Source organism: Podarcis melisellensis (assembly GCF_964234715.1).
Source record: "Podarcis melisellensis genome assembly, chromosome: 3".
Lineage (NCBI taxonomy): Eukaryota > Metazoa > Chordata > Lepidosauria > Squamata > Lacertidae > Podarcis > Podarcis melisellensis.
The window spans coordinates 71,787,260-71,813,699 of NC_138530.1; the positions used below are offsets into that span (position 1 = coordinate 71,787,260).

Consider the following 26,440-nt stretch of genomic DNA (forward strand, 5'->3'; position numbering starts at 1 on the left):
TAAAGTGTACATGAAACCAAGCGGGTTCCATACAACATTTTGTAATTCAGGGAAAAAAAATATTTGCTATGACTTTGAAAATAACAGTGCTGTCTGTTCTTTGTAAAATCTGAAGATACTCCTTTGCATTTATGTTGATTTATTCCCAGTAAAGTTGAGGAATAGTTTTTCAATAGATCACTGTATCTTTTTGATAAACCATTCCAACTTCTTGGCTAGTTGCTGTAGTGGGAGAAGGAGAGGAAGCTCCTTTCCATTTTAGCTGACTATCTGCTGCCTTAACACTTCCAGAAGGAGTCATTGGCCTGAACCTTTATGATTATCCTTGAATTTTACAAGTGATGGGGGAGACTGGCATAAAAAGAGCAATCAATGAATTTAGTAGGAGATAAAGCAGCTGCCCACATTTACAGTATTTGCCTGCCTGAATTCCACCACGGAGGCTCTACCTTTGCTTCCCCACATGCAAACCACCTCACTTAGGTACGGGGCACTCTCACGGTGAGTTCTGATAGACCAATGGTTTTCAGACCATATTCCATGTTGAGTTTTATAACACATGAACGCAATACAGTACAGAAGGAAAGAAACCATGTTCTCTGTCTTTATTACAACGGGGTTTATGGAAGGAGATGTCCTGGCCCCTACAATTGGAACCAAATGATTACAAATATTGTGGGAAGAAAGTGACCGTGTTCTGCCATATTTCAGTGAGGCAGCACACTTGTATCACCATTGCTTTCCCGGTTTCGCTTTCTGAGAGGAAGAGTGGAGGGATGAGGCGCAGGGAGCTTGGCCTGGTGCTCCGTGGCAGGAGCACTGGATTGGTTCCATCACCGCATGTTGGGAAGCTTGGGAAGCCATGGTGCCTCATCCTCACCATCTCACCAACTGCTGAGGCCTTATCTGTAGATGAAATGAAGTCAAACCATACGGCAGCGAAATTGTCACGTATGCTTTTTCCTCTGGCAACCCTTAACTTCTGAGAAATCATTTCTAGTAGAGCAGTTTGCCACACTTAGCCGTACTAATAATCTAGATTATTTAAAAGTTTCCCCAAATTTAGCAGTTGTGGCACAGATGGCTAATGAATTATTTATTTTAACACCTCTATCCTTGTCAATAGAAAGATTTAAAAGTGCAAGATAAGGAGAAGGTGAAACTGGTTGCTTAGTTCTTAGGACAGTTTCAGGAAATACTTCCCTCTCCTCCAAATGCTGAATGTTTGGGCAGTCCCACCACATATGTTTATTTGTACTTAGTAATTGACATCCTCTCTGACAATGGGGGATAACTCAAGTGCATAAATGAAATTTGTTTTAGAGTTAGGTACCAACCAAGGACTATTTTGAAATATATTTCTCTAGTATGTGCTGACAGGGATTTGTATGCAGTCTTAGCCCGGAGCCAATTCCAGCTGTCATAACACCTGGAGGTACCCTTGGATAAGAAGATTTAATAACGGACAAGCTTCTCTGAAAAACAACTTGGCCAGTGTGCCTTATGTTCCTCTGCAATATACAACTGCAAGGGACTGTGGTTTTCCAGAGAACTTGCTGATTTCAGATAGTAAGGTTCAGCTGACTTGGTCAGTACCCTACTTCAATTGAGTGTAAACCCTAGTAAATTCATTAGAATTCTCTGCAACCCAAAGGGCTATTTGCAGGATCATCACAGAAATAAGGCCCTGAAGGCAAAATGAGAGCTGGTGTTGTGTAGTGGTTACAGTGTTGGACTAGGACCTCGGAGACCAGGGTTCAAATCTCCATTTAGCCATGTAACTCACTAGGTGACCTTGGGCCAATCACTGCCTCTCAGCCTAAGCTGCTTCACAGGGTCATTGTGGGGATTAAATGAAGAGGGGGAGCACCAGCATCTCTCATGATCACCACTGGGTGTTGGTGCATTTAATTTAGCACTTTTATTTTTATTTGCTTCACCTGTGCTCCTGAAAGATATGCTTTCATAATTTAATTAATCGCCATGATTTGTATTCATGTGGAATGACTGATTTATTAGCTTTCAAGGCTTCTGTAATTACTCTGTGTAAATCAAGTTTGGAGAGATTATGTTGTAATGGCTGCAAATGTACATTACTTGCAACACAGCAGGGATTGGTCATACAAGAGATGAACGCATTAATGGCTTGAATTCTGTAAAAACACGTGGATGGCACAATATTGTTGGGGGGGGGGAATCTCAAGATGGACATCTGTGTTAGAATTCCTGCTCTACTTTCTGTCCACAGAACGCTTTTGCTCTACTGGTGGAAGTGGAAAAAAGGCAATTATTGCTGCTTCCCCTATCCCCCACTGGATGTCCCAAACCTCTGGAGTAGATTTTCAGAAGTCCCAAAGGGCTGGCACGACCCAGTAGGGTTTTTCTTATGTTCTTAAAAGGAATTAGAAAAGGCCTTTCCACAGGATCCAAGTCTATTGATACAACTCTAAACACATTTACTCAGAAACAGCGAGTCTTCCTTCTGTGCTAAGCTGCAAGTTTCTGTATTGCTGTTGTATGTTGGTTTGCTGATATCTTCCACTTTTAAAAAAATGCATTGGTGCTTGAAATTTAAGCTATGTGTTGGGCTGCAGACAGACAATAGTTTTGTCTTAGAGATGACAGAGAATTGAAAATGATATGCGAGATATATCATTTTCCATGGTGTGTGTGTACTCCTTCCTTTTATTCTACTATTGTCTGGAGTCAACAGTTTTTGCAGGCTTTTAAAACACTACAAAACCCTGTTTTACCAGAAATGATTGTGGAACAAAAGAAATGAATGAGCACACCCTGGGCAATGATGGTGCTGTCATGCCACTTTCAACTCTTTCTCAAAAATAATAATTGTTTCCGCCCTTAAGTATTACCCTTGAAAGGCACCTTTCTTATTTGACAGAAGTTTATTCCTGAATCTTCTGCCTTTAAACCATCACAACCTAAAAATGAAATGAAACCTTACCTCTTTGGTAATCAGCTACAGCCTACTGTGTAATAAAACAGTTGCGATAATAGAAAATAATTGGAAAGAGACAAATGTCTTAAACTAGGCCTAATTCATTTTTCCCAGGAGTGTATAAGCAACCCCTCTAGATACTATGCCAACCCTAGCAGCGAGACAGAATTGCCTTTAAATACAAGAATAAAACATTCTGTGGAACAGGTATTTAATGGCTAATAAAATGCCAGGATGTGTGCCAGACCATGTGTGGTGAATTGCTCCAAGAAGTAGCAGAGGAAATGTACTCCCCTCTCCTCTGTTTATAAGTGTTTTGTGCACAGAGTGTTTTGTGCCTTGCAATATGTTGGTATTATTTCTGGACCTTCCTTTATGAAGTATGATTCTATGCATGAATAGTGCTATTAGATGTACAAATACAAAGCACATGCCAACATGTGTAAGTTCAGTCTTGTATTTAGTGTACTTCATCTGATAAAGGTATGTTGCTGTCTACTGTCAGTAAGTTCCAATAATTTGGTCAATGTTGATATCTACTGGTAAGTCTTAAGAAACCCAGAAGGAAATTTTAGGGGAAAACTGATGTTTACCAGTGAATGTGAGCAATTTTGGATGATGTGGGCATCCTGATGGAGGTATTATACTCATGGCTGCCCCATATTCCTTCTTTACAGAAGCTTGTAAAAGCAACAGTCACTTTGGGAAGTAGCATAAGACTTTTAAAATTTGATAGACCATTGTTGGCAAGGGTGAAGCTTTTAACTGGAATGCACCTTATTTTTCTTGGACATTGATACTGCCTGTTTATGTCTAGCAAGACCTTCAGAAGACTTAGGTTCTAAGAGAGGAAGTGAGCTAGAAATCCAATCAATCAAAGCAAAATTCAGGACATTCCTTTCAATGTAGTTCTTCACTGAAATGATGCTCTATCTTGAGTGGATGGAAGCATGGCCTGAGATATGAAGTCCCGTAGACTTATCCATACAACATGTGTGGACGGTTTATGCTGTTGCTTTGCTCTGCCACAAGCATATACATAACCTGGTGATGGATCATGAGGGAGAACTGCCTTTAAAGACTGAGAGCATAGCGTACAATTTTATAATGTACATTGGCCTATGATTGCAAATCTGTAGCTAAAACAGGTTCTGGACTTTTAGCTTCACACCTGCTTATGTCAAAATATAGTTCTGGTTCCCCGCATTCCATAGCTCAGAACTACCACTCCATTTTAAAGAGCTGAACTTCATTGCATGTCTGGCTCACTTCCAGGCCACCAAATCGCAATTGCAGCCTTAAGGCAAATTGTGAGCTATTCAGATCAATGGGAGTTTTGACACAGACCTGATGATATGTACTTCTTTAAAGATGTTTGACTTATGTAGGGCTTCATACTACACACTTTTGCTTTGGCCCCAGATCTCAGTCCTTCCTTAGACTGATTTCAGTTATACGTTGAATTTTGACTGAACATGACAGCTTCATTTTTCTACTAAAAGCTTATGATAATTTGACTTAATTAGTTTAAATTTTTAAATTATTTAAATTATAGGGTACCGTTTGATGTAAAACGACATTCTGTGGGAGCATATTAATTTTACTTGTGTATCTGCTCTGAGGATTAGTTGATGGTGGTGAGGGAATGTCATCTGGGTGGAACTTGACATGTTTGTCTGCATATTGCATACCAGGCCCACTTCAGCAAGAGGCTTTATTGAGCAGATGACAACTGTTTAACACATTCAGCTTGGTCCATAAACCCAATGGAGCAGTTTACATGCATATGTAATTTTCAATTTGCCCTAGTTTTTCTGAAAATACTATATTGCAAGTTTTAAAAAGTAAATCAAGTACATTGGATCCTGCTTGTTTAAGGCTCACGAAGACCCCATAACGCTTTAATTTAAAGTATTTGTGGGATTCTTTGTTAGATCAGGTCAATGGGCTCCCCAGATGGAATTGAACTAAGGGATTCTAGAGAAAACAACTGAAAAGCAGAAGCTCTCACAGGTAGTTCCAGGCTACTGATATTTTTGGGGTAGGATTCAGTCAGATACCAGCAAATTCAGGTTTCACAATTAAAGTTGACCTGGCACTTCTGCACATCAAGCTTGCTTGCCCCTACAAAAAACACTGATTGTAATTTTATTTACATCTTAATTCTTTTGCAATAAAGAAAAATGATGGGAAAATCTGAATCAAACTGAGTTAAATTTCTCCCCACTCCTTGCTCAACAGCCTTGCTTCACATCCTCCTCGAATGTTTTTGCCTGACTGGAATCTGCCCTTGAACCCGGAGAAGGAGTCTTGCTTGCCTGGAAGGAGGTTGGAGAAGGGTGTGTGAGTGGTATAGAAATCTGCCTAACATACAAAGTTTTAAATACCTTGTTCTACCCACTTTTGCCCTTTTGGCCCCTGCAAGGTTGCCCAGAAGGGAATGTGGCTCTGAGTCTTGAAAATGTCCCCCACTCCTCCAGTGTAGCCATACTGACTATTAGCCACTGACATGCCTGTTCTTCGTTTGTTCCGCACTCAGAAGTCGCAAGAAATATTTTTATGGTGAACAATATTACTGAGCAGACCTGAAAAGAATGTAATTCAACTAAGCAGAACAGAATGAACATGCTGTTTGTTCATTATGTGTCTTTGTACAGCCACTTGTAAATATTTCGCAGAGCGTTATATGGCCACACTCGTTAATGTTTACGGCTTGCTGTTGAGCAGAGAAACAGAAGTAAGGAAAGGCAAAGGCTTTTTTAAAAGCTGTGAAAATTTATTGACAGCTCTGAAGCCGACTGAAAACTCCCAGGTAAGTTCCGCCCACTATTGTGTGGGCACGTCGATCCCTCCCCTTACCTGGCCAACTCTCTCCTGGCAACGCCTCCCAGCTGGGATTGGGTAACTGGCAGAGGTAGGCGGCCCCCTCCAGGTGTCCAGCCTGGGGGCGAGGGGCACGAACCCAGGCTGTACTGCTGGGAGCCGCCTGGGATTGTGGAGGCTGCATGCGACCACGCAAAAGGCGCCCCCATTTGATGTGGGGAGCGGTCATTGATGGTTGGCCATTGACTTTCTTGCAAAAGTGTGTGTGGTTAGGTGTTCTTGCCAGACGTTAAGCTTCTGAGACAATGGATTTGAGAGAGCGGGCGATTATTATTTAGATGGATTAATGTGTTTTACCATTAATACTTTAACTGTGTGCACTACAACTTGGCATTCTTCCCATGAAAGAGATGTGCAACTGAGACAGATACTGCATCCCCCAGCAACTCTGTGCCTTGTACGTGCACACCAGAACCTGACATTCTGGTACATGTATTCTGTAATCACTTCCTATGGTCTGTGTTGGTCTGACAGTGCAAGGCTAGAAATCACACTCGTTCCTGATGCCTGTTCATTCACTGATGGGCAACTGATATTCCAAGTTCTAGAACAAACATCACACTACCCTGCCCAGGTAGAGATGAAATTTGACCTAGAGAAGAATCAGCATGCAGGTTCATGCTACAATAAGTGCATTCGTCTTTAAGGTATCGTGGGACTCTGACATTTATCCAGATTTGCTAAGGTGCTTTGCATTTCACATGCAAATCATATTTGAAAGGACAAGTGTACTTTTGAAGATTGTGAAACTTCACAAAAGGCGTATAACCATAAATATGTCAGTGGAACATTAAAAATGAGAGGCTGGGTTTGAGATTCTTACGAAAGCTTGACCTATAAATGTCAATGCAAAGGATAATGTTATGCCCTATAACCAACCACAATGTGTTGTGATAAAATGAGTAGACAGGACTCTGTTGTTTAACTGACACAGCAGGCTTTCTCCCCAGCTAATAAATAAACGGATGGATGAATTAAAGGATGTAAATGAAGGCTGCTCTGCCTTTTGGAGGAAATTATATATGATTTCATAGAATTTTCTTTTCTTCCGTTTGGCTGTTACTTCCTAATATTCACTTAAAACAAAACAAAACAAAAAAGTAGAGGAAGTTGTGTTGGCCCATTAGTGAAATTCCAAAATCCACAGCAAGGCAATATCTTTCTAGGACAAACCAAAATGGCACAGTATATAGTGAAGCAGCTTTTTATTGCTCCAGAGCTCTTCACTTAGGTTGGATGCTAAGCAAAATGAATGTGGGGAAAAGTGGAAAAAGGCTGGCTTGATGTGCAAGCCGCAGAGCCTGCATTTCACTCCCAGTCTTAGGATGGAGCATATGATTGCAGACTTACACTGATTAGACTCCACTAGGTGCTATTGACGTTTCAGGTATTTTGTTGCTAAAAGCAATGGATAGGCTAGATTTGTGGCAAAAGGAACTCTCTACACAGATTTGGGTTTGTGGCTTTGTTCCATAAATGATGGGCTACATTTTAAGCCTTGTCAGTGATGCACACGTAGGTTCTTGCAAAAAGCCTACGGGATTTTGGCCTTCAGTGAAAATATACCAGAATGTGATTTGCAAGCCCCAAAGCAAGCCCCAATGAAAGCACAGCTTCTAAAAGGTATTGTGACAGCAGCTTATACCACTATAATGGCTACAACTTGCCCAAAAGATTCTAAGCCCTACCGTTAGCTATGCCACAGCTGATGTCATATATGACATTAGGTGTGTGGCAGGTAGGAGGAGCTTGGCCAAAATGACACTGAGGGTCAAATGGGGAGGCCTGTGGGCTGGAGGTCATCTCCCCCATGCCTCCCCACATGATTTTTCTATGCTGTATATTTTTTCTGTACTATAAACAGCCATGGCTTCCGCCACAAAATCCTAGGAAATGAGTTTGTAAAGGGTGCTGAAAGTTGCTAGGAGACTCTTATTCCCCTCGCAGAACTTCAGTTCCCAGAATTCCCTGGGAAGAGTGGTTTCCAATCCACTTTGAGAATTGTACTCTGTGACATGAATAGCGCACTCAAACCACAGCTCCCAGGATTCTTTGGGGGAAGCCATGATGACTGTTTAAAGGGATGTGATACTGCTTTAAATGCATAGTGCAGATGGGGGCCAAGGCATACTTTGCACACCACATCCACAAATGGTTGAGTGAAATTAAGACTAAAATCAAAGAGACTTAAAACTGTCCTTCTTAAAGCAGCCTGGACAGCCAAAGAAATTATGGCAGTTCATTTATATTTAAGAATTGGATATTCAATTAAAACCAGGATAGCGAGCATTGCGGTGGCGGGGAGTGGGGAAGGGTAATTTCTTTCCCGCACCTTAATGAACACTAGGCAGAAGCCTGCTGTGTCAGCCAGCTCATGTTACATGACACTGGTAACGTAGTGTGAACGGGCTGAAGTAACTAGACATGACAAGCCACAACAATGACACATCTGCTGAGGAAATGCAAAAAGACAGGGGTGACTGGGAATCATGGTCAAAAACTTTTACAGAATCTGAAGGAAGAAAAAAAGAATAGCCTTTTCGTAAGAATCTGTTGAGGAATGCATTTTTGTCTCACAGAAGAGGAGGGCAAGGGATGTTGGAGTAAAGCTTGTGAGCAGATCCTGGTTTGCATGGCATAATGCACATAGTGGTGTTAAATATGCACCAATTAATTAAGCAAAGTGAAGCCTTTGGAAATAATAATACCCCACCCATCTGACTGGGTTGCCCCAGCCACTCTGGCTTCCAACAATTCATAAAACCACAGCAAAGCATCAAACTTTAAAAACATCCTTATATACTATTTAGGGAAGCACTTGCACATTTAGCACTTTTTCATTTGTTACGAAGTCATGAGCTTTGGAATGAGCAATCTTATTGATGTTATTCCACACAACAAAATATCTTTTACATTCACACCGTAATACCGTGAGCCATGGCTGTTGCAGAATGTTCATGAACATTCTGGCTGCTCCGGGGGAAAAAAGCTCACAATTTCAGCTTGCAGCTTCTTGTGAGAATTGGCAGGCCAAACTTTCACACAGACTCAGGGAGGGAAGTTGAAACATGGAGGTCTGTGAAGCAATGGAACTCACAAGACAAGGGAAAGATCAGGAGCCATTATGTGCTGTGGCTGAAGGAAGTGGAGGAAGCAGGCAGTGTTCTCAAGGTCATCTGAGAACACTTTTTTAAAACCCTCCTCCTAAAACACATACACATCCAGCAGCAAGAGAGAGTGCTTATTTGGATGAGATGGAGGAACTACATAAGGCATCTTCAAGAAGCCATCAAGAAAACTGACCCACATGAATGGGTTACTCCCCAAACAAAAGGCTAATGGGTCAGGCAACCTGGTAATGTAATTTCCTGCATACAAGAAGGGTTTTATCAGTTACCAGTATTCAAACGTTGCATGTGTTGCTGGTTTTGTAGGTCATGCAGCTGCACAATAATCAATGAGAGCATTGGGGCAGGTGGCTGTGGGTCCCTGGCCAGCTGAACACTGACTCAGTTCCAAATATTTGACAGTCTGAGCTGGATACAGTTGTCTTGGAATATAGTTCAGCATTACCAATAGATAAATCTGTATTTCAGGAATGGAATGGAAAACTTTTGTTAACCTTACTTTTTTGAATCAGCTGTAGCTGCCTTCAACTGCATCCCTGTGGCAACATTCATGTGTGCTCCAGACAAGTTATCTCAGGGAACAGTAGATGGAAGAGCTAGAGATTGGAGCAGGAGCAGAGAAGATTAGGATTCGAAGAAGGGAGCAACAAATGAGAAAGGGGTCTGGCAAACTTGCATACAAAACTGTGTGCAATTGGAGCAATTGGCACTAATCTGCAGGCAAATTTTCACAGTGACTTAAAAAATAGAACTTGCAAACTGATGTGGAACTGAGTTAAACTAAAGATTGCACAAATGAGAAACAGAGATATAAAAAATAATAGTAGTAGTAGTTACAGGTAGGTAGCCGGGTTGGTCTGCCGTAGTAAAAAATTTTTTTAAAAAAATCCTTCCAGTAGCACCTTAGAGCCCAACTAAGTTTGTTATTGGTATGAGCTTTCGTATGCATGCAGTGTATCTGAAGAAGTGTGCATGCACACAAATGCTCATACCAATAACAAACTTAGTTGGTCTCTAAGGCGCTACTGGAATGATTTTTTTTATTTTGTTTCGAAATAATAATAAACGGATTTGCCCATCCTTATTGGAGATTATTTAAAACTACTGCAATAGATTTTTTTTTTTTAATAAACCACGAACTAGGGCACAAATCACCTCAGAAATAAATATGGCAGCATGGTTAACAATAAGCAGAATCAAGGGGTGCTTCCAGATGGGCAGCTGTTAGCAATATTAAATCACTGCTCCCCCACTGTTACTAGCAAAATTCCACTTGACTGTCCACTATAACTTACTGCACTTTTTCATCAATCACAGTGGGTGGGATGTAGTGCTTTGAGCATGGAGGGGAAAAGTCCAATGGTCAGAATGGTCTTATGAAATTTGGAAAAAAGATTCTAAACTGGTGGTGACCATCAAGTTTCTTTTCTTGTTTACATTTGAAGTATAGTGTTATAGCACTAACATTCATTCATTCAAACAATAGATTTCCAATATGTTAATATTTTAAAAAAATATGTTAATGTTTTAAAAACCCCGATTGAAGCCAATGGAAGAATTAAGGAGCTAAGTTACGGATTGGTTACAGTATCACCAGCTACACAGTATGTTTAAACTAGATTTTAAAAAATTGGTTTTGGACCAAAGATCACAATCTGAAAGAGAGTTATTACAGAATAAGGAAAAACTACTGTCTAAAATGTATAAATTATTACTGGAATGGGAAACAAAGGACAAGCTGGTTAAAGCTTTAATGACCCACTGGGCAATGGACATAGGGCATAATATAGAATTAAAACTCTGGGAGAAACTTTGGAAGAACGATTTGGAATTTACTGTTTGCTACACACTGAAAGAGAACTACATGAAAATGACTCATAGATGGTATTTAACCCTGAGCAGATAGGCTAAGATGTATAAAGCAGAATCAGATTTGTGTAGGAAATGGAAAGAAATGGAAAGAACTTTTTTCATATGTTGTGGGCATGTAAAAAAGTTAAAGAATATTGGGAAATGATATATAATGAGATGAAAAAAATGTTTAAAACAAACTTCCCAAAAAACCTGGAGGCATTTCTGTTAGGAATTGTTCAGGTATCAGAAAACTTATTTATGTATGTAACAATGGTGGCTCAGAGTTTGATAGCCCAAAAATGGAAAGTGAGAGAGGTCCCAGGTAAGGAGGATTGGCAGCTTAAGATGACAGAATATGCAGAGTTAGCTGGTCTAACAAATAGAATAAGAGAGAAAAAAGAACAGGTATTTAAAGAGGAGTGGATTTTTTTTGTCGAGTATACAGAAAACAATTGTGCACAGTTGAAAAACGCTGGCAGTTTTAGGGTAAATTCAACAGTATAATAAATATTGGAGTGATGTAAGATAGGAAAACTGGGTTAGATGGTTACAGCAAAATATGCAGGAATGGTGGATAACCATGGAAGGGGAAGGAGGGAAGTCACTGAATGTATGGTATAATGAAAGATGTTTAATTTGAGATGAAAAATTGAAAACATATATAACATATAACATATATAATACTTAAAGCTACAGCTATCAAATCTGCACTTCCTAAAGCAGTATGAGAACAAAAATGTAGGAATCCCTCGAAATTTGCACTTACCTGAATTTTGCAAGAGAGTTCTTCAACCAAACAATGCTTACAAAAATGCATATATTAGAGCAAAGTGTGCATATAAATGAAGATAATATAAAAATGAATTATATTAGGAGAACTTGCTTGCAAAATGTGTACCTGAGTCCAAACCATACACAAAAATGTGTTTATTACGAGGGATGCACACTAACATGCTGAAGAATTTGCATGAGGATATTTTAAAATAAAAAATCGCTGCAGAAATGTGGACAACTGAATTTAAGACTGGAAAAGTGAGAAGCCAAAAGAGCTTAAATTGACATGTCCTTCTATCCCTTACCCCCTGCGTTTTCTTACCATTAGCTATAACACAATGACACTCATTCGTTTAAGCTGTATTTCCCTAATATTTTAAATAATTATACAGTGGTACCTCGGGTTACATATTCTTCAGGTTACATACGCTTCAGGCTCCGCTAACCCAGAAATAGTATCTTGGGTTAAGAGCTTTGCTTCAGGATGAGAACAGAAATCATGCTCTGGTAGTGTGGCGGCAGTAGGAGGCCCCATTAGCTAAAGTGGTGCTTCAGGTTAAGAACAGTTTCAGGTTAAGAAAGGACCTCCGGAACAAATTAAGTACTTAACCTGAGGTACCACTGTATCTGGAAATGCATTTTAGCACTGATTAAAAGTTTTTTTAAAAAAAATAAGAAGAAAATGGGAGTTATGCACACTGCAAAGGTGATAGTGAGTTTGTACTATGTAGTGAGAGGCTAACCTGCCCACTAGGTCACTGTTCACATCAAAACTGTGCCTCTTAAAAATGATGGAAGCATCACACTAAGTGCATCTACATCTGTGGAAATTGTGCTGCTCTTCCCCTCTTTAGAAAAACTTGATATTTTTGCGATAAGAAAAAGGTTGGGTAAAAGAAAAGCATTACAATGGACAACTGAGTTGCATGGACTTCCTGTAAATATGAGTGAATGAGGCATCACAATTCCAAACTAAACCCCTAATGTGGAAGAACTTAAGAGGAAGATTTTATACAACAGGCAAGAAAGGTTTCTTTGCAAAAGTGAAAGTGAAAATGAAGGCATATGAAGAGCAAATTGCTAACGATACACATCTTTAAATACTTCAGGAGCAGGCCCAACCAGAGTGCTGGTTCACATAACACCCCAAGCTGAACCTTGGCTTAGAAAGGCTGCCCAACTGCACAATTTGTCAGGCTCCTGGAGATGAGCTTGCAGCCAATTTGCTCCTCCTTGGTTCTGTTCTCTCCTATTTGTGGAATGATGAGTCTCATATAACCATTAAGGCATGAAGGGAATTAATACCATAGCGCAAGGTGTCCTGCCAGGTTTAGCTAGGTCACCCCTCCTTACTTTGGGTGGAAGGTAATCAAGTCTATTGCTCTCTTGCAGTCTACTTGAGAAGCTCAGCATGTAGAGGTCTGAGTAAGTTGCTCCAAGCTCAAACTGTATGGCTTACATGAGCAGTTCTTGCATTCATATACCAGTAATTTTGGAACTGTAACCACTCTAAGTAAGCTACATTTTACTGCCTGTGCAACATTTTCTGAATGCTGTATGGAAAAGCACATGAACCTGACCTTTGGAGAGTAAACCTTTGTAAGAAAACCATTTTTAACATACTAAATGCTAGCTCTTTTTCTATGCAAGGGGAAAAGGAAAACTTCAGAAGGAACTCACAATAACATATTTTAAACATCTAACATCCTATATTTCCACACTTTACTGCACATTTCGTGATTTTACATGGGTTCTCTCACCAAAGAGTACTTGCCCCAAACTTTGATCTTGGCATTCAGGGAACACACTCCCCCCCCCCCATTGCGAACCCACAGCAATGTCAAGCAAAGCTAAACTAAGGCTTGGCTTTGCATGCCATATGAACTGAGACTTAAGGTTAAGCTCCAACCACACTTACCAAGAGCTGTAACCAGTAGAGCTGCTACATGTCTTCCTAAAAAAAGCTTTTGAACTATGGCAACCCTACTAACCAGTATACAATGTGGAGAAAATGTATATAATTCTTTTTCTCCCATGTTCTTAGGTCTAGAACTCAGAGTTAACCAGCAAGGTTGTTCACAAGTGGGACTTGCAACTTGTACAGTCCAGCCAGCCATAATGTCTTCTAAGTTACTCCATTCCGGTCCTCCTTCTCTCCAGTTTTCTGTCAGTCCATCTGACAAATACTCAGCATATCATGGCTACTGAGCCTGCTCAAACCTCTATAGGCTACTTTTGTGTGCTTTCTCAGAGATGAAGTTCATTAATAGCATATATAAGTGTATATAACTGCAGCAGTAAATATACTGGTGGTGATAGGCAAAAGAAAGTACTCAATGCAAAATTAATTTCACAGAGGATAGGTCTTCCAAGGCCTGTTAACCTTGGTGGAGGAATATAACTTCCATGTTCAGGTGCAGTATACAGTGGCACCTCGGGTTACATACGCTTCAGGTTACATACGCTTCAGGTTACAGACTCCGCTAACCCAGAAATAGTGCTTCAGGTTAAGAACTTTGCTTCAGGATGAGAACAGAAATCGTGCTCCAGCAGCGCAGTGGCAGCAGGAGGCCCCATTAGCTAAAGTGGTGCTTCAGGTTAAGAACAGTTTCAGGTTAAGTACGGACCTCCGGAACAAATTACGTACTTAACCTGAGGTACCACTTTACCTCTAATTATCAGATGCTGGGGACAGGGCTTCCTAAACTTGGGTCTCCAGCTGTTTTTGGACAATAATTCCCATCATCCTTGACCACTGGTCCTACTAGCTAGAGATGATGGGAGTTGTAGTCCAAAAACAGCTGGAGACCCAAGTTTGGGAAACCCTGAAAATCATGTCCTGCTTGTAAGCTTTCCAGAAGCATCTGGTTGTAAACAAAATGCGAGATTATATGGACCTTGGTCTGAACCAACAACACTGTGTTCATTTTTGTCTAACATTTTTCTCCAAAGAGGCCTATATTACTGGGGACTGCCTTTTGAATTTATAACAAATCTAATGCAGCAAATTATATATAAGCCTGTAGTGAATGAGGGATGTCGCACTCTTTTCTTTTTTAGAGCCACAATAAAACCTAATCTAATCGCAGACATCACAGTGGTACATGGAAGGATGATTGTTGTTTAATTTTATTTGCAGGAAGTTTTCCTCAAATGCTACCGGCCTGTTCTATGCCTTGGAAGGTGAATGAAGATAAGATCTCCTCCTCACTGAGGGAGACTGTGATGAAGATGGAAAGGGGAGCAACTTCCCTGGGTTCCATCCTGCCCATCCTCGCCTGCTATATTAACCAACTTTTGTAGATAGCGTTTTGTGCCCATCACTGTTGCATTGTAGGCACCTGATACACCCTAGATCGGGAGCACAAGCGTTAGTACATAAAATGGCTAGCCTGCATAAACAGTGCCATTAACTGAGAAAAACATTTGTTGCGTCAAAAGCCACAGCCGCCTGCTGTCGTTATCGCCAGTCAAACGAACGACAGATCCTTCATGTCGCTGATGTCGTCTAAAGCGCAATACTGGGCCACGTTGCTGCATGACTGGGACAAAGAGATGATGATACAGTCTGGTTACTATGGCAACAAAGGAGGGATAGTTTTAAAAAAAGAGAGAGAGAGAGAAAGAGAGAGAGAGAAAAAGATTGAGAGAGAGAGGTTCCTAACACCCACTGTAATCATTGTCAAAGAATTCCTGTTACTGTAAGGGACATTATTTTAAAAGTACAAATGCTTTTTACCTATTTATGCAGACTTTCTATAACGTGACACATCCCTCCCTCTTTAGTTTAGCTGCAGCGAGCGGAAGAAAACACAGCACAGCACAGCACAGCACCACACACACACACACACACACAGGCCTCATTTTCTGCTTGTAAAATGTGTGTGTGTGTGTTCTTTAAAAGGCAGTGGTTGGCTGGTTTTCCGGACATGATGTGGTTGAAGCTGTCATCGTAATGGAAATTCATTGCTGTAGCTATGGTAAATCGAGTTTTCTGCCTGTGCTGAATGCATTAGTCTAATGAGATGTTTGCAGCTGGAGAGCGGAGCTGCTGGAGATGTACGGTGTGCTAACGGACAGGGGGAAAATGGCTTGTGGAACGGTCTGCATGCACGTGCTCCAAGTCCTCTACTCTCTGGGCCAAAATATCTGGTGTCTGTAAAGAAGCTGATCCATCATTAAAACATAAGCAATAGGTAAGGGGAGGGGGATTGTTGTTGTGGTGGTTGTTTTCCCTGTGCTTTGTTGCTGCTGCTGCTGCTGGGTCATCCCGTTATTAAAAAATCAGCTGTCATTATATCGGCATGCCATGCTATCGACTTCAATATTTCTACAGCCTTTTAATGTGATTCATGCATGTATGCATATGCACATATCCTGGTGTACAATTTCAGGGAACACTCAAGCCTTAAGTTTAACCACCTTAATGCTAATTATCAGTACTGTCTTTGGAACAGTTCCGTATGGAAAGGCATCCTATTAAAGCCTTCTGCATGTTTTGTTTTTTCTGTATCAAAGTGTGTGTGTGTAGTTAATTCTGTGGTTTTGATGATAAATGAATGTCTTGAAGGTTTTTCATCTGTTTGTCAAAGTGGACTTTCCCCATTTCTGACAAGTAAAGGGGTGTGTGTGTGTGTGTGTGTTTTGAAAACTGCTTATACCAGAATATAAACAGTGTGGTTATAGCCTAGATTTTGCTGTTACGGCTATGAATCCCTTTAAACATTCTGTCCAAAACTGATCTATTTATACCTGAAGATTTATGCTGATGTACCCTTAATGAAATTCACAGGAAGCCCTGTATATATTTTAAGCATGATGATTTTAACTTGGAGAGTGTAAAGCATAGAACTTACTGAGAATACCATTTTTTAAAGCTTTGGCTGTGTTTACCTGCACTATATTATTTTACATGTTTTAAAATGTATATGGAAATGTGTATTTGATGACTATTTAGTGGAACACCCAGAAACAAAAAGAGTCTTCGTCTGAGTCAGGGGAAATGCATCTGTTGCATGAAAAAGCCTCTCCGATGCCCCTAACGCAATTACCTTCCACCTTAGACCAAGGGGATTATCAATGAGTAATTGAACAATGGGCATCTCTCAAAGTTGCTTCTCTCCCCCCACCCCACCCCCGTTTGTAAATACGAGTCCATGAATGGGCTTTCAGTGAATAGGTTCATCTCATTAAGGAGGAATAATATGGAGTTTCCTGCTCATGTGTGACATGTTCCTGAAATTCAAATTTTATTTTTAAACAAAATGCCTGCGGATTTGTGGTCAAGCAGCCTCTTTGGGATGGGTGGATGCTTTTAAAAATAAAATAAAAATATTATATGCTCTGGGCTTCTAAGGCTGGCTCCGCAGAAAAATAGAGGTTGGGGGGTGGGGGGAAGCAGACACAACAGGAGTGAATGAGTAGAAAATGCCGAGTGTTTGTTCTGTGCATATATAGAGCTGCAACCTGAAAATCAGAGGATTTAGCTGGACTGAATTGCTTGCAGCTTTCTCAGAGATTCAGTCATTACTATCTTGAGTTTAGGACAAGTCTTTAGGGACAAATCTGATGCTGATGTGAATTGGTGGCTCTGATCCTGGAGCCAGCAGAGCTTGAGAAGTTGGATACAGGTTGAGTTTATGTCCAATAAATTCTGTGCTTCTGCACTGATATTACCTATCTGTGGATCAGGCAGAAAATGTTTCAGTAGCATATTCCTCCAGCAGAGGATTTACTGACCTTTAAAATACCTGCTTTTAGAGATCTTTTGGCAATATTAGGTTCAATATATTTCTTGCTTATTCACTCCCATGTGTATGTTTCAAAGAATTGTCTTACGGTGGTTGTTTTCTCTATACAATTTTGTCAAGAGTGGTTAAATTTCCACTCCTGGAGAAAAATCATGAATCTATGTCCTGGGCTTGATCAAAAATTCCTGGGCTAGATCAAAAATTTGAGTCTAATCTCTTGTCGGAATCAATCCTGACACACAGGCTTGTACAAATGTGGCAGCTGGATAGATTTGATATCTTTGCGTCTTCAGAGACCTGTTTGAAGCATTTGTAACCAGAATGCTTTGTAATACACAGGTGAATGCCATGGGGAACGGAATTAATACTACAAGCTGATCTGTGAGTTTGAACAGCCTCCAGCAACAGTTTATACTGTGAATGAACAAAAGGTGACCACACAACCAATAAGGGATATCCCACCCCCTCAGGCGCTTACCAAGACAGCTTAAGTGATACCTCTACCTGGGTATTGTCCCCAGTTAATTTTGACCCTTACTCCTTCTTTACTGTCCCCAAATTGAGAACAGTTATTTGAAAGTGAGGTGGCATAGCATCCTTTCTGCTTTCATACAAATTCCCCTCCCTTTGCAACCCTAGCAATGATACTATTTTGAGCTGGCATAAGGAAACTACAGACAGTGACACCCCACCCTTTTGCTTGCCTGCAGCCTGCATTGTTCAGTTACATTTTTCACTATCCACTCAAAGTTTTGGATCCAGTACAGTACTAGAAAGACACTATGAGGATATAAAACCTGCATCTCTCTCTCCCCCCTGCATATTTTCAACTATGCAGCATTCATTTTGCTTATCCATAAATTAATATCAGGTTGCATTGGTAAAACCAAAAATAGTACTAAAGTCCCCCCCCATCCAGTGTAGATTTAAAGGGGGTCAGACCAACACATGGAGTATGGGTCTATTAACAACAGTTAGCTATGATAGCTCAATGAAACCTCCATGTTTGGATGCAGTAGCTCTGATTATTAGTATTAGATTCTAGAGACAAGATAGGACTGTTGCCTTCACATCTTTGTACCTGCTTGGCCACTGCAGGGTGGAAGATGGTGAAACAGATAGATTTTTGGACTGATCTAGAAGCAGTTTTCTTATGTTTGCATGTCCCTTCTTTTGTCTTATGAAATTGGGATTTTTGTTTTATTTTGTTGACTCGGAGTGCTTAAAGCAATTGGAAGAGCAAGGTTACAACAGGAATAGACCCATGACAACATGCCATGGTGTTTAAATATTTCAGGATTTTTATGTGTTATATATATATATATATATATATATATATGCTTTCGTAGATTTTCACGGGTACAGGAATGCAGGTTTTGGTGTCCTCGGGTGTCTTCCCGTGTAAAAGTTGGGGTGTCTAGGCGACGTTTCGACGAGGTCTCACTCGTCATCTTCAGGCTGGTGCTTTCGGCTTCTTGTTACTGGAACAGAGCAGGATCTCAGTGTTTGAGTTCCTATAAATACTGTTGAGGGGGTGTGGTGTATAGCCTCCAATGTTCTGGGCAGAGAGGAAGTTCCCAGGCTAGTGTGCCTTTTCTTCTTTTGTTCCTTAATTACTTGAGGGATATCTTGAGTGATTTCTTGAGTGATATCCTGAGTACCACTTAGGTGGGTCATTAGGTGTGGATTAGTTGCTAAAGTCTTTGTGTCTTGACCTCTTGAACTTTGTGAAGAGTTTTTCTGAGAAGATGGCTGTACTGCACTTAGTTGTGCTCTGGCTTGGCTTCGTGTATAGGGGCGAGCTGTGGTTTTGTGGCCTGTGTCAGCCAGATCTGTGTAGGGATTGCAGGGGGGTGCAGCATCCGGAGGTGCCACCATGGTTTGGCTACTGGATGGTGTCTGTAATTTATCTGTGGAGAGGGTCTGGGTTTGGGTCTGGTGTGGTTGATTGGTGATGGCGTTCTGTGTGCCTCTGGATCTGGTGTCAGTTTTTGTGGGGAGGGCTAATTTCCAGATGTCTGGCAAGCGGGATGAAGAAAAGGCACACTAGCCTGGGAACTTCCTCTCTGCCCAGAACATTGGAGGCTATACACCACACCCCCTCAACAGTATTTATAGGAACTCAAACACTGAGATCCTGCTCTGTTCCAGTAACAAGAAGCCGAAAGCACCAGCCTGAAGATGACGAGTGAGACCTCGTCGAAACGTCGCCTAGACACCCCAACTTTTACACGGGAAGACACCCGAGGACACCAAAACCTGCATATATATATATATATATATATATATATATATATATATATATAACAGAGAACAGACCCTGCAAGCTTGAGCCCACATTTAAAATGCTTGTATCTTTTAGGCTAATGGTAAGAACAATTGTCACATAGTGGCTGAGAGACATGGACTGTATACACAGTATATTCTTAAAGCACATTTAAACACATTCTTTGCCTTAAAAAACCTCTGGGCACTGTAAGTTTGTTAAAGGTTGCTAAGGCTAAACTACAGTGCCCAGAATTCTTTGAGGGAAGGAACATGGTTTGAATGTGCTTTAAGGGTAAAGTATGTACACAGTGTAGTCAAATAACATGTTTGCTATCAATTTAGGAATCTTTGGCAAGCCACTCCTCAGTCTGCTCTGCCCTCCTCCCAAATATGTAGTTTGTGGGGATAATAATACTGCTGTGACTCACAAAGAGGGTATAAGGATTGCTGAGAGAATGTGCCTGTTTTAATTTTTTTTAAAGTTATTTTTCATTTTGTTATTTATAGCAGTTTTCCTCAAAGACAAGAAACATATACCTAACAGGAATTTGAATAAAATCCTCAGTATCTAACAGTCACACTAAGCATTCTCTCCATTATACTATCCGCGATGGCTGATATCCAACTTAGTCATATTCAGAGTACATTTGTTCAAATCAATGAACTTAAGTCATTTAACTCCATTGATTTCAGTGGATCTACCCTATGACTACTGTTGGATATCACCCAATATCTGATTTATATAGTCACACAGATGTGTACCGGAAAACTATAGTGTTGTGCAATTCAGTCCAATATCTCAAAGCTTTACTCTTCCTTCCTTGACATGTATTTGGCATATAGAATGTCTTCTACATCACTTAGTTACAGCTTAAGAGATAGAAAGGACTGCTCTGTAGGCTGAGTGGTGAAATGCTAAATTTGGGTTGAGTTGCAATATACAGCAGTCTCAGCAGCTTACACCAGGCGTCAAGGAGCTTCTCAGTCTTCAATCTCAAGCAGCTAATTTTGCCAAGATGAAGTAGCCTTGAAACAGGGCTACGTGAAAGGTAGCAGAGTAAATTTGCATAGCAGTAGGTTTCAGAGATCAGAAGCCCCTGGGCCAGGAGGAATACCTCACAAACCAGAGAGGCACCAGGGACATTAGGCCTTGGAAGCCAGCCCTCTGGAGAGGGGTGGTGGTGGTTCATGTCTGCTACTCACCCCCCTCTCAGAGTGGCCGTCCAGAAAAAATCTAGTTGCTGACCTGATATCTGCTGAACTGATGTTTAGTATAATTTAGTGACCAGAAGGGATATGTAGCCAAACATTCATATGTGTCTCAGCTGAACAGAATAACTAGTGTGTATATATGTATATTATTTATACATAAATGTATATTTTGCTCTTCAGACTGAAGACTTCCAGAATGTCTAACGACCATAATTAAAAACAATAATCAGGTAGAAATATAGGTGTATTCCTGTTAAATGGGTCTTTTAAAAATCCTGTTATTCATTTAGCAATATCTCCTCTTTATGCTCCAAAAGATGGGAATAAAGAGAAAATATCTATTTACTTCCTTGCCCAAATGGCACGAATGTTTGAAATAAGTTGCTGTTAATATATAGGTGTATTAATATGCTGATAAGTGAAACAGTGATTTGTTCACCTCCCCATTTAAAACACATTTTAAAACAGACTTTTCTGCATATGTAGAAAATACTCTGAAGATACAAATATCTCAGTCATCCAGAATGAGATGGTTTGGTGTGTAATTTTGTGAGAATACAGAACCGTACAGGGGAAAGAAATAGAATAAATGTGCATGCGGATCAATTAAACCCTTACAGATTTCAGTAAATTAAGACTTAAAACTTGAGGTAATTAGGGGTGTGTGAGTATGAACTTTTAGTTTTTCACCCCAGTTTTGCTGTTTGTGAAGCAACTGCCGGTATAGGTAACTTGCCCCCCGCTTTTCTGTAGGCAGGTGGATAAGATTGTATGTGGACAATGAGAATGAGTCAAAAGGTTGCTAAACAAAGGTGAGAGAATCACCCTTTGAAATACCAAATATGAAGGGGAACTTAAGTTTTAAAATGATAGCAAGGCACCTCCTACAGAACTTGAGAGATAATTCTTAGTATATAGAATATGGTATACATATGCATGGTATACCAGGATTGGATTTCTCTATTAATCCCATAGGTTCTTATAAAATATATAAGACGCTGCCATTTCCCAGCACCATCTGTGGGAATTTCCCTGAGGAGAAATGCTATTTGAGAGAGAAATAGTCAAGTCTATAGCAGTGTGCTACAAGTGGACTTTGAGTACTGTATTGGAAAATGCTAATGTTGTGAGGAATCTTCTAATCACAGGTATCGCCTAGGTAACCAGAGATTGTGAAGGAACTTTAAAAAGATTAGCTATTGCTACATTCATTGTTTCGTGAAAGATGATTGACAGATCTTTATTACAGGAAAAGCATACAGGATATGCAGCAAGCCTCTGTGACTATACTGTACTAGTAACAGAATGCAAGTCATCACATTATCTCCAGGTCTGTAATTAATTTTCTGATTTTTTGAAAATAGTTTCTATGCACAATTTGCATCTGAAGCATCAGAAGATGGCTGCATATTAGTGGCTTCTAGTTCACTTCTGGGGTGTGGAACTAGAATCTTCTGCTATCTATTTGATGGAAATGCTCAGATCTATCTATGGCATATCCTGGAAGAAGGCTGGGGTGCCCAGCCAAATGGGCAGGGTATAAATATAAATATAAATAATATAAATATAAATAATATAAATATATAAATATAAATATGATGATGATGATGATGGCATGGTGTTTGAGCTGGACCCTGAGCAGAGGCATTCCACACTACCATGTTTTGCTGCAGAGGCAACTTGAACTAAGGGCTTATCCACCATTCCTCTTGTCCCACTGTTTCCCCTCAGGAAAAACTGCTCTTTAGCACTCAATCGAAGCCAATGGAAATTTGGGGTTGCTCTAGATTGAGGTCTGCTCTGATTTAGCACAAGAGAGTGGGTTTTTCCTGGGAAATGAATGGGACAAGGGGAAAACCACTGAGCTCCACGTTTTCTAGGCATGGGATAAGCAGAAGTTTGGATGAGCCCTGAGATTCTAGAGCAGTGTTCTGAAACCTCAGGAGCTGGGCGGGGATGTTGTCCAGCCCAGTGAAGAGAGATTTGCAGTACAAGTGACTCTATGATCTGAAAATGGCACAGCTTATAACTGCTTACACACAGAGAGAAAAATATGTTCATAAGAGACTATCATGAAAAAAAATCTATTTATCCTTAATGTTGCTGCAGCTGTGCACTTTGCCTTTGCAACAGAGAAATATTTTGCATATATCTTATCTCCCGATTCCATTTGGTAGCCTCCATCTATTTTCCCTATCAATGACGATGAGAGATGTGCCTAGTAGCTCTCTCATGGCTCAGTAAATACTTGAATTTATTTGCATATTAAGTTAGCGGCATAGCTAAGTGTAGCATTACAAAATACTTCACAATGGGCCTAGTTCATCAGTAACGTGTCTAGGATTGATATTTTCAAGGCCCCTTAACACTAACAGAAAATAACTGCATGAATTCCGGAAGCTGGGCCATCATGGAGGCAAATATTTGTTTTATTGAGTCTCTGATTCAAGGGCTTCTGAAGTCAAATGCGATTCTTTCAGCCAGTCAATTAACTCTTGAAATTAAATAATACATTTTCTCCTTTCTTGCTTTCAACTGAAACCTTCTCCTAAAAAATGGTGAAATCATTTCATTGTTTGGCACATTCATCCTTTAATGTAAGGAAAGAGCACTTGCCACAATCCTGACACTCCCATCTGAATATGTAAGTCTGTGCACCAAAAATATAGCTGTGTGCAGAGAGGCAGAAGTGTGGGAAGCAGACTAGAACCATGTACAAGAACAACGAGGCCAAAACTTCATTGGGTACAGGATCATTGGGTTTGATCTTGCATAAAGGCAAGGATCCTCTCTCTTGCTTCTAGGCTAAGGTTACCAGATTTCCCTGTTTCCTGGGGACAATCCCGGATTTACAAATCAGTCCCCTGACAAAATCCATCTATTTAGTAGGAAGCTGAAAAGTGTCCCTGGATTCATTGGAAAAAATCTGGTAACCTTATTCTAGGCAGCCCACATCCTGCACTGGGATTCCACTCAGCGTGCCTGCTGGGCAACCAGTAGGAATTGCCATGGGGAGGTTCACACCAAGATGTAGGCTAACAAACAAATTAAAACACGCACCAACATTCTACACGTTTCAGCAGGCTTTTAAAAAGGGGGTTTTAGCAGGCTCTGAGAAGAGTACAGCAAAGGCACCTGCCTGATGTCAATAGGGAGTTCCAAAGTTTGGTGCTGTCACACTGAAAGATCGATTTCTTACAAATGCAGAATGGGTAATATATGATACCTGTAGTGTAGCAGTGCCAGTTCTGCAGATCAAAGTGGCATAGTGGGCATATCTAGAGTAAGGTGATCTATCTAACAGGTAGTGGTCCCAAGTTGTTGAAGGCTTTATATACTAGTAGCAGCACCTTGAACTTGGTCCAGTAGCAAATTGGCAGCCAGGGAAGCTTCCAGATCAAGCACAAGGGAAGTCTCACACAAAACACATTGCAGTAATCCAGTCTTGGTACTTTATGTCATTATTTTACCCTATTAGGGTGATGTAAACACAATATAAAAAACAGATCACTGTATATCCTTTAGCTGTGGGATAAGTATGGTTCCTCATGGCTTTGCAGTGACAAACATTCATTATCATGCTTCAGATGAACTGTCCACCTTCTTAAAATGTTAAACCGCTGCTGAAATATGCATATTTTATCTGTTCATTCATTGCCTTATTAATTTTTTAAAAGGAAACTTTTTTAAAAAAAAAATATAATAGAACAGTTTTTTGTTATGACACAGGAATGCAGCCAATTGGAATCCTACACAGTTTCTGATTCTCACTTGCAAAGCTGATACCCCCTGCAAAAGATCAACCCTAGAGAAGAAAAGTACGTTTGGACTGAATATAGTGCTTTAAACTCAGTACCATTGCCCTAAAATTCTCCTTGCTGTACAAAATGCCAGTTTTACAACTTGTGGGATGTAATTTTATGATGTCTGCACAATATTGACCTCCCCCCCCTAGTTTGTGTTTACTTCATGAGTCCTGGCTTCATTTTAGGATAAAAATGAATGTGGTGCCTCTTAAATTCTGCTTAAATTCACTGTCTGCTGTCTGCTTTTCAAATAAGTGGAAAGGAAGTCACGGGAGTCCTGTGAGAGGACTACTTTGTAATGCAATTTTTAAAACGGTGCATTGTAATGCAAATTAAATTTGATTTCTCGCAACTTTCAGCGTGATCGCAAGAACCATTGTGTGGTCCCTTCTAGTCAGAAATGCTTCATGAATCAGCCAGTTGATGGATGTGCAAAAAGTTGGTTTGTCAATCCAAGCTTCCATGCTGCGTTCAGAGACCCTTCCCTTCCCCTCTCATAAAGGCAATTGCAAATGGTTGTTTCAGGAGAATTCTCATGCTCGATAGGGTGTGTCATGTATTTGTAGCAAGTGGCTTTGGTGTTTACCTTATTTGTTTTCCCCTTTGGCAGTAAGTTTGATTGCATCTGAGTTAACCCAATGTCTTTTCAAAGTGACAAAAATGTATTAATTGCCACGCTACTCTTTTGAGGCAAAACCAAACCTCAGCACTATCGCCTGAAAGGCAGGGCTGTGTTGTGTAATAGGCAAGACCTTGGACAGGTAACGAAGCAATGGGTAAGGATGCTAACCTTAAGGCTGCTTCTGCGTTGCTCTGTGACCTTGAAAACGTCCTTGAGAAAGCTGTGCGCCACTTTCTTGCACTGCTATGCCAAACAAGCTTAAATAGCCTTTGAACAGCTCGCTGTGTATAGTGAACATTTTACCCTTCATTTTAACTCATTTACAAGTCCACTGAATTGAACATGGGCTCAATTGGTGCTCCTTCCCAAGGCTACAGTCCTATGCACAATTGGAAGAAAGAACCACTGACATCTGTAGGACTTACAGCTCAGTCCTATGCCTGTTCACTAACTGGGTGTCAGCTATACTGGAGAGAAAATGTTTTGCAGAGAGATTTTGCTCTGGTTATTGAATTCAGAGTTTGAGTGTGACCCTATAGGATGATATAAAGGAAAACTGGGTGTCCCTTAGTATTTTTTTTGGGGGGTGTGTGTGTCTGTTTTGGAGTGCATGGCTGGCACAATGAAAGAACCATATTTCAAAAATTCCTGTGGTCTCTGTATAATCAAAGCCGTGGAGCTTGTCACAGGTTTACATCTAGTCCAACATTTCCCCCATTGGGCTTGGTCTTTTTTTAAAAAATTCAATTTCCATAGGAAATGCTTCCTAGACATCAATGACAGGAGGATCAGAGATCTTCGAACGTATCCCCAAGAGGACACTGCTATTAAAGCAAATTGTCTACATTTCAAACTCCTGCTGATTCCTGAGAGTTTGCTCTCCTTTTTATTGTCCACCTACATTAGCAAAAATAGTATTTCAAAAGGCATCATTTTCTTTAGCAGCGCAGTCAGTATTGGTGGATAATTGGTTTCCTCACATTGGTGTGTTTCAACATGGATCTCTTGTAGGCATAGAAGGTTTAAAAATAGATTACAGACAGGTAAGTTAATGCCTTATTGTGTTAAGGATAATGAAAGACATACTGCTTCTCTTCTGCTATGTTTTTATGAAATTTGGGGCTTGGCTTTCCCCTTACGGTGGTGAAGGGAACTATGCATTTCAGGCTGAAGGCGGTATGAGTCTC

At 40.4% G+C, this 26,440-nt stretch overlaps 2 protein-coding genes across 4 annotated transcripts in view; one reads left to right on the plus strand and one right to left on the minus strand.

Moving 5' to 3' along the window:
* LOC309366170 (uncharacterized protein) overlaps positions 1–14,225 on the minus strand; it is a 61,761-nt gene extending 47,536 nt beyond the window's left edge. The window contains exon 1 of the transcript XR_014166544.1: positions 14,029–14,225. The gene's annotated coding sequence lies outside the window, so the exon portion shown is untranslated. The remainder of the gene's footprint in view (positions 1–14,028) is intronic.
* Positions 14,226–15,247: 1,022 nt separating this feature from the next.
* Positions 15,248–26,440, plus strand: part of SCML4 (Scm polycomb group protein like 4) — a 79,725-nt gene continuing 68,532 nt past the window's right edge. For 2 of the 3 annotated variants that reach the window (XM_081904663.1, XM_081904662.1), the window contains exon 1: positions 15,248–15,791. Coding sequence is in view for 1 of the 3 variants with exons in the window: in XM_081904661.1 (XP_081760787.1) it covers positions 15,551–15,575 (25 nt within the window). In the remaining 2 variants the exon portion in view is untranslated. The remainder of the gene's footprint in view (positions 15,792–26,440) is intronic. The other variant, XM_081904661.1, reaches the window with a different exon arrangement.